Below are 12,500 nucleotides of genomic sequence, written 5' to 3'. Positions count from 1 at the left end.
GGTCCCGGGTTCGATCCCGCTTCAGGCACTCGATTTTTTTCCTTGAGCAAGATTATTAACCCCGAATTTGCTCACTCGGAAAACATGGGTGATTCCTGTTGATATCGGACATCTTGTTTGATGAATTATCTATATTCCTTCATGGAATGCCTTGGCGACGATATCTTAGATGTCGCGAAAGCGCATTAAAAAAAAAAAAAGTTCTTTACAAGATATTAGGTACTCCTGTTTTTACCAAGAGAGCAGTAATATCGATGCGACGTGCACTCATGCCAAGTCTGAGTCGTTTGCTGAAATAAACGATACATATTAAAACTCGTCTGTCAAAGTTAGATCCATTAAAATGACCCTCATCAAAATCTCTTAAACCGGAACTTTCCGAAGTCCCAATTTTAAGATTTTTTTTTGGTCAAGATGGCGGCCTTTGAAAGACGAGTTTTCTGGACAAAATTTAAAATACGTGTTTTTCCAGAGTACGCCAGTATGGCTTTTACTCGCCGTGTACATATATGCAGGTCTGACATCCAAACCTACTTATGGGCCCAGTTTAACTTTGTTGTAATGGACAATATTTTGAGTCATTTTTTAAAGATTTCCATTCCAACAATGAGCCCATAAGGTAATGGGTTATCAGACCTACAAATAAGTGCACGTCGCTTTTACCCCGTTCTCTGTTAAAACAGATCTGCGTATAATTTTTGAAAAAGGAGATAAAAAAAAATTCGAATAAAATTCTGTTTCGTCATTAAAAGATTGTTTTTCGATGAAGCTCAATAGCCCAGGGTAACGTACGGCCTCTCGTCTTGTCAAAAATGTGAATCGTTAGGCGTGGTTAGTGGCCAGATGGGTGACACTGATCGTGGAAGGATTCTGGTTCCGACGTTGTGTCCCTGAGTAAGGCTCTTAACACACATTACCCTAATCGCCTCAATCTGATATAATGTCATGGTGATCCAGAAAAATGAACTCATAAGCCGTTATTGTAAAATAAGTTTACAAAATTGAATATAACAGGTTAAAAAATAACTCCCAAATAACCCAAACCCTTTCGGGCTCAAGAACGTTCTAGAACCAATATCAATAATAATCAAAATGATAATAGATAGTAAAAATATATAAAGCCGGCGTGACCGTAATTAATGATATATCTTCTATGCCACAAGTCTGGATTTATAGTAATGTGTACAATTGTTTCACTATTTTCGTTATCTCCTGATGAAGGGCTTTGAGTCTGAAACGTTCCGTGTCCGGTAGTTTTATATATTTAATTATTTATTTTTTATTGCTTCATCTGTTATATTAATTTTTTTCTATATTCCTTTTTATTGTCCACACATTCTAAACACTTGAATATTCACCAATTCTTAGCTATAAATTTCATTTTACCTCAATTTACCTCATTGTTTCTTAACTAGACCTCATTCTCACTATTTATTAGTTAACTAGATCTATATACCATTTTCATTCCAAGTTTAAGTTCAAATGTCGGAATGTGGGTCATTAGGGTGCGTGGGTGGGGGAAGGGGTGGGATAATAAAAAAAGATACTATCAAAAATGTAAAATTGGAAAGGCTTTGGGTGGAAAGAATGCAAAAAATAGACGTTTTGGGTGCAAACTCTTCGACAGCAATACAATAAACAAAGAAACGTTGAGTACAAATTAGCAAAATGTAGTGAGCATTGTAACACCCGGAACATCCCGTTGTATGTATTGTCGTTATCCCAAGCCTTTCCAGCGAAGGGACCGAGTGGCTAAGGCATTGCATTGTTACCCGGAAGGTCCAGGGTTCGAGATTCAGGCACTTTCGTTTTTTATCCTTAGGCAAGATTATCAATCCCCAATTTGCTCATTTGGACAACATGGGTGAGTCCTGTTGACATCAGCCATCTTGTTGGATGAATTATCTATATTTCATTCGTGGAATGCCTAGGCGACGATATCTTATGATGTCGTGGTGGAAGGAAGGGCATAATTTTTTTCTTCTTCCATTGCACCTATTTGTTGGTATTCTAGTTCATCCCGATATCAAACTCTTGGGTCACACAATAGGGAACAAAAATGTGATGTCAAACAACTGGTTACAATCTTATTGGAAGTATAATTGGTGGTGGTGGTGGGGGGGGGGGGGACTGGATATTTAACGTGTGTAATACTCTTCAACAGTCGTAACGTCACTTCCTTCCTAATGACGCGTGGTAATCTAGTAACACTGGCTCTAAACTAGCGGAACAATGGCGGACGCCCGTATGAAATATTTCCCCGGCGAGCATAAAGGCGTATTCAGAGGGGAAAAAATATAAATTTGATCACTTTTTGACTTTTACACATTCTGATCACAAGGCATATGAAAAGTTCTAGCCAGCATGAAGAATAAAAAGTAATGATTTTCTTTGTTTAGAACCAAGATGGCCGCCGTTGCCGGGCGGCGTGACATCAGACTACTGAATCCAATTGATCTTCTGGTTTCAGAGTGATGGCATCTTATTTTCTAAACTAAGTATATCCTGGTCGTAATCCTAAAATTCTGCCTATACATCCTGCTACTACAATAGTTAAAAGCCACCTTATGATTCAAAATGTAACCTATTCATTATTATCCCTCCGAAGGACGTGCTGCATACACACTTCCAAGGAGTTTGTAACCGGAAGAGTAGAAGACGTGGCGTCACGTCTTCTTTGCCATATTAGGCTAAAAGTCAACTTGTTCGAGGGACCACAGGCTATGTTGGCGACACAGAATACAAAGACATTGTTACTCCTAAAGAATCTGGTGATTGGTTTTTGTACAAATCGAAGACACAAATTGGTTTAAACAAAACTGATAAAGCAGTGTCATCATGTGTTCAACAAGCCAAGGAATTCATCATCTCTTTTGAAGATCTACAGCAGTGACAGATATATTATTTCAATCAAGTAAGTCTTGTGAAAACAATCTTGAGTAAGATAAGATAAGATAAGATAAGATAAGATGAATATTATTTATCCATTTCTGGAAACATACATTGGGTATTGCCATAGACTAATGCTTCTCTGAAAATAATTAAGCAAATAAATTATAAGAAGGAAATACAATGAAATGGACTTAAGCCAACAAAAACCCTAACAAAACTAAAACACATTAATATTTTTAAATCAAAAAATCTCTCATACCACTCCAATTCTCTCTCTCTCTCTCTCTCTCTCTCTCTCTCTCTCTCTCTCTCTCTCTCTCTCTCTCTCATTGTTTCTCTCTAGCAACACAATTATCTCGTTTTTTTGTCATGTAAATCCCAAACGGTATTAGATGTTATTATTGTAAGTATTGTTGTTCTTACAATTGTTGTATATTTTTGGTTATTAAATTAATGGTATCATTTTATTTTTTATCACAATAATTAGTATCATTATCTTGTTTACCGTTTATTTGTCTTTCATGTATATTGCCTATAATTTTGTGAATTATCGTCGAAAGCCTAACAGTAAATAAGCTTAAAAATAATAATAAATATGGCTGCGCAGTCGCCATGGACGCTTGCCGTGAATGTGTGCGTCACTTCCAGTTTGTCAGTCTGTTTCTATTATCCAGTTTAAAAAAGTTACTTAAAATAAGTAGGCCCTAATTTGTATAGATAATATGCGCTTGTCTAAGAAGCTCACAACGTTGCCATCCGGAAGTATAAGGGACCACCAAACAAAACTATGTGTAACCATGAACGTTTATAGTCTGGTTAATACAGTTTAGTGAGAATTGCACATAAACGCGGATGGCAAAAACAATAACAAAGACAAGAGTGACGTCAACTTCATTCTATCTATAGGTAAACAGGACGTGCACATAATAGCTGAAGGTTTGTTAACCAGGACACAATACTCTTCAACAGTCGTAACTTCACTTCCTTCCCAATGACGCATGGTAACTTAGTAACACTGGCTCTAAACTATCGGAAAAATGGCGGACGCCCGTATGAAATATTTCTCCGGCGAGCATAAAAGCGTATCCAGGGGGAAAAACCCATAAATTTGATATTGTTTTGACTTTTACACATTCTGATCACAAGGCAAATGAAAAGCTCTAGCCAGCATGAAGAATAAAAAGTAATGATTTTCTTTGTTTAGAACCAAGATGGTCGCCGTTGCCGGCGGCGTGACATCAGACTATTGAATCCAATACTCTTCAACAGTCGTAACGTCACTTCCTTCCTAATGATTCATGGTAACTTAGTAACACTGGCTCTAAACTAGCGGAACAATGGCGGACGCCCGTATGAAATATTTCTCCGGCGAGCATAAAAGCGTATCCAGAGGAAACCCCCCCCCCCCATAAATTTGATCATGTTATGACTTTTACACATTATGATCACAATACATATGAAAAGTTCTAGCCAGCACGAAGAATAAAAAGTAATGATTTTCTTTGTTTAGAACCAAGATGGCCGCCGTTGCCGGGCGGCGCGACAACAGACTACTGAATCCAATTATGGGCTTGATTTACCATTGCCGCAATGGATAATATTTACGTAGGTTTGAGAGTCTTTCAATTACAAAAATAATGTGTGTAAAATAAGTTCAAGTCGGGTAAACTTGTAAACTTTGAATGTAAATTCTGTCAATGAGGAGAGAGGTTTCAATTTATTTCTCAACTTCAATAATAACAGATTTTCCTTATTCCGATCTTTGCCAGTTAAAATTCAATTTTGATGACTTTGTTTATGTCGACGCTTTACCCGATTGACGAGTTTGATCAGTAGTAGTAGTATTAGTAGTAGTAGTAGTAGTAGTAGTAGTAGTAGTAGTAGTAGTAGTAGTAGTAGTAGTAGTAGTAGTAGTAGTAATAGTAGCAGCAGCAGCAGTAGTAGTAGTAGTAGTAGTAGTTGTTGTAGTAGTAGTAGCAGCAGCTGTAGTAGTAGTAATAGTAGTAGTAGTAGTAGTAGTAGTAGTAGTAGTAGTAGTAGTAGTAGTAGTAGTAGTAGTAGCAGTAGTAGTAGAAGTAGAAGTAGTAGTAGTAGTAGTAGTAGTAGTAGTAGTAGTAGTAGTTGTAGTAGTAGTAGTAGTAGTAGTAGTAGTAGTAGTAGTAGTAGTAATAGTAGTAGAAAGAAAGAAAAGAAAAGGAAGAAATCAAGGGATGATTCTACCAATAAATAAACAAGATCACATGCTACAGGATAATTAAACTTGGGACTGCAGTATGTTTTATTGATCAGTGCAACCAATTGACAGCAGTGTCAATGACATTAGAAAGGTAATCGATTTGAAACATAAACATCCCTAGGGTCCAAGTCCGACCTAGCTGACTGTCATAGCGGCATGGCAAGATAAATAGCTGATAATGAATAAATAAGGTTATAAAGGGAAACACTTTTATTTGGTTGTTTTCCTCCTCGTTAATAGGATTCAATAGATTGATTTCTTATCCGCTCAGCAACAACCAGCTTGGTTCTAAACAAAGATAATCGGTACTTGATATTCTTCATGCTGGCTAAAACTTTTTCACATGCCATGTGATCAGAAATGTATAAAAGTCAAAACATGATCAGATTTATAATGTTTTTCTCCTCTGGGCACACTTTTATGCTCGTCGGAGAAGTATATCATAAGGGCGTCCGCCATTGTTCCAATAGTTTAGAACCAGTTACTAAGTTACTATGAGTCATTACGAGGGAAGTGACGTCACGACAGTTGAAGCCTATTTGAAAAGAAAAAGAAATACAGGAAATTCAGTTCGAGAGTACTGAATCATTATTGGGATATGTATATGGAGATTCAGAAATAGATATTTAGATATCTAGATTAAGATTAAGCTGCTTATATGCCAACCACACACACCCCCTTCAAGGTGTTTTTATAGATACAATAGCAACCACCCACCACCCCCCCCCCCCCCCCAAAAAAAAAAAAAAAAAAAAAAAAAACCAACAAAACAATTTAAAAAAACAACAGCAAAAAACGACAAAAATCCATTTTAAAAAATCAAAAACAAACAACAAAACAAACAAAACAAACCAAAAAAAAAAAAAAAACTCCGAAAAACAAAACAAACTTGAGCATTTATAAAGCATAATATTCACTAAACGTGCCCAAAGCGCTTTACAAGAGGTCCCTATCCAACAGTAACACTCAACATTTAGGACGAGCCCGTTAGGCGATAAGGTTGATAGCCAATTACTCATTTTACACCTGAGTACGGTGAGAGAATGTGAGTAAAGAGCATTTTTCCAAGAACACAACTATATGCCGCTCAGAGCGGGACACGAACTCAAGACATCCCGATTCCAAGTCGAGTGTCATACCACTAGACCACAAAGCACGGAAAATAAACTGAAACAAGAATATATTGTAATATTGATGCAATTACTTGTAACCAGGAGAAATCCCTTTGGGAATTTTGTGAGGTTCACTTTTTATGGCTGGCGACAATTTACAATTTGCGTAGACCACATTTTGTCTTTTGAAGTTATAAAGTTGACGCCACTCATCTTTTCTTTTTTAATGATCGATTTTAGACAGCCAGAAAGGTGATTTGTTCTCACTAGATTTTATCTTATATAAAACTATGGACGTAAAATATTAATTATGGTTTTGTCTGTTGTTAAGATTGTTTGATCATGTATAGCTGATGGGCATTTTACCGAACCGAATACGAATTAATAAGGGGCATTTTATGTAACCGAATTCTTACTATAAAGGACCACACTACGTAATCGAATGCGAACAATAAAGGACCATTTTACGTAACCGAATACACATCATAAAAGACCATTTTACGTAACGGAATAGAAGTCATAAAGGACCCTTTTACTTAACCGATTACGAATTATAAAGGACAATTTTATGTATCGAGCACGAACCATAAAGGACCATTTGACGTAGCAATTCATAAAAATGCCCATTTTACGTAACCAATTACGAATCATAAAGGACCATTTTACGTAACCCATTTCGAATCATAATGGACCAAATACACATTTTCACAGTTGCTTTTATTGATAAATTTCTACTCAATATATCTGATATCTCCCCCTAAATCAACGATAGCCATGTTTGAAAACCTCATGTAATACCCCTTAATTTAAAACAAATATTTGATTGTAAAAGAATACAAATACAAACTGGAATAGTAAATCTGGTAAAGGCACTAACATCATATGCGTGTAATATATTATAATTGTTTTAAACCACATAACACAGGCGTGTGTGCACAGATTTAGTGAACTCAGCTTTTTAGTAAATTTAACGGTTCAAGAACGAGGCTTTACGTGTTTACGTTTAATGTATCTTCAAATATTTATCTAGTTATAAAATTGTAAAAATTAACCCTTTTAACACAGCAAACGGGGATGTTTATCTACTTAATCTTCGATAGTTGAAATAGCACAAGATAATGTCAATTTAGAGCAAATCGAACCCAGTGTTCAAAGAGTCATGACGTTTTAAAAATGAGGGTAATTACCTGCATTGAAATTTTGAGCAAAGCGAGAAGACATTCATAATAATATAATATTATGATCTAATATTATGTCTTCAGTGTAAACAGATACACATACCAGATGTTTAACGTATTATAATAAGACTGACACGAGACATGGATAGGGGGATAATAATAATCAATGAGTGAGTTTTCTTCCTGGATCTTTATCAAAAATGTGTGCAAATAATTATGAATGTTGACCAAGGCGCACATATTGGCAGTTCTGATTACCGAGCATGATTATGAGCTTGAGTTAGCATTATTTTAATGGACAATAATAATAATAATAATAATAATAATAATAATAATAATAATAATAATAATAATAATAATAATAATAATAATAATAATAGTACACTCTGGATAATTGCAACTCAGTTAATCGCAATTTTCGGTTAATTGCAACATTTCCCAAGAAACGGAATTAATTCTATATAAAAAATCACTGGTTAATTGCAACAAACTTCGGTTAATCGCAACAAATTTTCGCCCTCTAAAAGTTATAAATTCAAGAAATCCATCAAGCAAAATATTATGATTAAATTTCATCATGGATGATATCGTGACAGGTTGAAGAATCGAGAATGAGCTGGATTTAATGCAACAGTAGTGTGTCATCACTCTATTAGAATCAAAAGAGGGCAGGACTTTGGGTTTGTGGTGTAATCTGTGGCCATTAAATGGGAGGGGAGGGGGATGGACATAGTCTTGACAACAGGTATACAATGGCAGTTGTAAAGAGAGACTAAGCGATATAATTTATTTTGGGATTGACAACTGTGCATTGTAACCAACGAGTTTGGTGAGAGCTTAATGTCTCTCATCTCGGATTATCTCTTTGACTCTTACAAATGTTGAGAACAAAAGAGTGAAAGTTAATCCAATCTGAAGAAAATGTCTGCTTGCATCAAAGCTGCTTTTGGTTGACAAACCTATACAGGGCTGCCACATGACTTTTGTTTCACTCAACTTGCTCAGTCTGTGGTGGACTAGGGACATTGTTTACAACATCTGTTTTGAGTTTGCCATTTATGTGTAAAATGTTGCAATAGTGGACAGGAAATTCAAGTTCAGTTAATTGCAACTTCGGTTAATCGCAGCAATTTCGCCTGTCTCAAGTTGTTGCGATTATCCGGAGTGGAATGTAATAATAATAATAATAATAATAATAATAATAATAATAATAATAATAATAATAATAATAATAATAATAATAATAATAATGATAATAATGATGATGATGATGATAATAATAATAATAATGATAATATAATAATAATAATAATAATAATAATAATAATAATAATATATAATAATAATAATAATAATAATAAAATAAAATAAATAATATCTTAATTTTTATAATAATAATAATAATAATAATAATAATAATAATAATAATAATAATAATAATAATAATAATAATAATAATAACAATAATAATAATAATAATATAATAATAATAATAATAATAATAATAATAATAATAATAATAATAATAATAATAATAATAATAATAATAATAATAATAATAATAATAATGATGATGATGATGATGATGATAATAATAATAATAATGATAATAATAATAATAATAATAATAATAATAATAATAATAATAATAATAATAATAATAATAATAATAATAATAATAATAATAATAATAATAATTATTATTATTATTATTATTATTATTATTATTATTATTACTATTATTATAATAATACTAATAATAATAATAATAATAATAATAATATAATAATAATAATAATAATAATAATAATAATAATGATAATGACAGTAATAATAATGATAGTAATAACACCGCTACTATTACTACTACTACCACTACTACTACTACTCCTACTACTACTATTACTACTACTACTACTACTACTACTACTACTACTACTACTACTACTATACTACTACTACTACTACTAACTACTACTACTATTACTACTACTACTACTACTACTACTACTACTACTACTACTACTATTGCTACTACCACTACTACTACTACTACTACTACTACTACTACTACTACTACTACTACTACTACTACTACTACTACTGCTACTATTAATTATAATACTTTGTTTCATCCCAAAAAGGTAATTTGTTTTCAGACGTATTATATAATATAAGTGCTCGATAATGTTGGTTAGAGCAAAAAATAAATAAAATTACTCGCGTATTTTTTTGCCGAGACATTTATTTCTATATTCTCCATTTCGTCAGTCGACATTTATCCGTAGTATGCGAGAGTTCGATGTTGTTTATTTATATAAGTCCTTATTTCCGCTAAGCGTATCACTTATTGGGCAGTGATTAGTATTTTTATGTAATGACATCAACGTTACCACCTATACCCATTTCTGTGACGATAACTGATAACTTCAAAGTATAGAGGCGTCTGCATAATATATATAAATTTTATATTTTCGGACTAGTTTTGCCCAAATGCAAGCCTTTCATAAATTCTTTTTCAGACCTTTATCTGACACCAATCTCTGCTCCCTAATTGATTAATTTGATATCTTCAAACGGGAATATAAAAGTGTTCATAACGTCTTGAAATAACAAGAAAATGAATTTTGATATGAAATCCAAAAAGGAATAACTTGACTTACTTGACTTAGATGCCTTTCGCGTCTCGACCGAAAGATCGGGTCGCCTTGGCTGTTTCCAGTATTTCCTGTGTGAGGTGTCTCCAACATTGCCGGTCCTCTGCTAGGGTTCTCAGATTTTCAAGGTCCCCTGCCGTTATGAGACTAATGCTTTGTCCAAGTGTTGTGAGGTTTTTGTTTAGGATCACAGGGAGTGTTGTGATCGGTCTTCCTCTGAAAAGGTTCCCGTGTTTTTGGAAATATCCCGACATGGCTTGGTTAGCTGGTATGTTTTTGTCCCTGCGTAGTATGTGACCGAAAAGTTGCCATCGTTGTTGTAAAATGTCAAGGGAGATTGGTCTTTCTTTTGTGATCTTATAGAGTGATTCATTTGAGATCTTTTTTGGGTATTTGATGTCCTAAATAATGCAATCCTAAATAAATTGTGCGTTTATGTGTTTATCATATTTCACAGTACAAAAGTTTGTCAATACCAAACATTATGTAGTCCTTAATTCAACTAATTAAAACCATTTGTCGAACTAACATCGGCCATCTTGATTGTACTGGAACGGGTCCTTTTAACTAAAGTGTAAAATTGATATCTGATTTTTATTTTTGGATTAAAGATATGTAACAGCTGGCGTATTCCATATGTTAGTCTGAGTAATTCCAATTGTTATGGGGTCGTTGTTGTGCAATGGCAAAGATCTCAAACCAGGGCAAAATATTGTACATTTTAACAATGTTTAATCAACTCCATAAGTGTTGTGATTACCAGACCTGTATATGTGTACGCCTTGGTAATAGTCCTTTCTTAGACCAATGTAAAAATAAAAAATATTCCATTCTTTAGAAGATTACAAAACGAAGAATGTTTTTAACAGAATATTATCAACATACATTTTTAAAGTTGAGTTGAGAACTTCAAATGAAATAAAAAGAAGGGATCTGAAGACACAGCCCTGGGGCAAGGCACATATAACAAGGGTAAAAATTGACATTTAGCTTCAAATAATAAAAATCTAGTAATGGTTTGTAAGGAAAGCTCAAATACAACTCAATGTCTACAGTAAATTCCTTACGCTTTTTACCTAATAAACAATGATATCTGGTAAAGTAGCGCGGCAAAAGATGTAGCCTACAAAGTTCGAAATATATAATGTCAATTGGCATTTTTTATGATGATGATGGTGATGATGATGATGATGATGATGATGATGATGACTATGATGATGATGATGATGATTCTGATGATGATGATGATGATGATGATGATGATGATGATGATTATGATTATTATTATTAATATTATTATTATTATTATCATCATCATCATCATCATCATCATCATCATCATCATCATCATCATCATCATCATCATCATCATCATCATCATCATCATTATTTTCTAATGAGTATTTCTACTTTCAAATACTTTCGAAATTTCTAGTCAGACACCTTAAATATCAGGGGCTAAGGTCTTGCAAAACATCTATGAAACTAATCAAGATTCATGATAATAATAATAATAATAATAATAATAATAATAATAATAATAATAATAATAATAATAATAATAATAATAATAATAATAATAATAATAATAATAACAATAATAATAATATTAATAATAATAATAATAATAATAATAATAATAATAATAATAATAATAATAATAATAATAATAATAATAATAATAATAATAATAATAATAATAATATATGAATACCATCCTCTTCTCTTCTGCTAATTCTTTCGTTCACAGAATGTCCACAACTGAGACAATAACGACACAAAACGGAAGCGTTGCCATGACAACACAAGATCCTCGTGGCGGGGAGAGTTGGGATGACGCAACATGGATTTTAACTAGTGCTTTCATAATATTCACGATGCAGTCTGGTAAGGCTCTTTGAAAGCCATGTTATAATTTGTGTTTCTATTATCGATGCTTGACTGGTGAAGCACGAATTATCGCCCGTTTAGGAAACCATAATTATGGTTGAACAATGTGGAGAGAGAATTTTTTTAAAATAAACCCTGCAAAATGCAAAGATAAGCACTTCCTTTGACATCTTGTTTGATTTTTGCGAGGAAAACATAGTAATCGCAACAGAACGTAAGCCAAGGTGAATTTGTTTTTTTTTTAAAATGCGACCAATGGCGTACAAAAACATTTTATTCGAGTGAATTCTACGATTAAAATTGATGCGGATATGTGGTCTTGTGGTATACCACTCTCTTTCGGATCGGAAGGTCCTGGGTTCGAGCCTCGCTCGGCGCATAGTTGAGTCCTTGGAAAAGGCTCTTTACTCAAATTCTATCACCGTACACAGGTGTAAAATGAGTACTTGGCCGTAAACAGCATTGTCTCTGTTCGAAAAAAATTGTAATATCGCCTAACAGTAGTCATGTCTCGTCCTGCATGTTAAATGACGTC

At 33.4% G+C, this 12,500-nt stretch overlaps 1 protein-coding gene across 1 annotated transcript in view; it reads left to right on the top strand.

The window, feature by feature from the left end:
* LOC144965635 (putative ammonium transporter 2) overlaps positions 1-12,500 on the top strand; it is a 77,309-nt gene that overhangs the window by 699 nt on the left and 64,110 nt on the right. The window contains exons 2-3 of the mRNA XM_078901183.1: positions 2,609-2,914; positions 11,826-11,962. Coding sequence (XP_078757309.1) covers positions 11,827-11,962 — 136 coding nt within the window. The 5' untranslated portion in view covers positions 2,609-2,914; position 11,826. The remainder of the gene's footprint in view (positions 1-2,608; positions 2,915-11,825; positions 11,963-12,500) is intronic.

The sequence above is a fragment of the Berghia stephanieae genome, chromosome 2, assembly GCF_034508935.2.
Source record: "Berghia stephanieae isolate SIO BIC M18660-M18661 chromosome 2, UCSD_Bste_1.3, whole genome shotgun sequence".
NCBI classification, from domain to species: Eukaryota; Metazoa; Mollusca; class Gastropoda; order Nudibranchia; family Aeolidiidae; genus Berghia; species Berghia stephanieae.
This window is presented reverse-complemented; position numbering and strand designations above follow the sequence as displayed.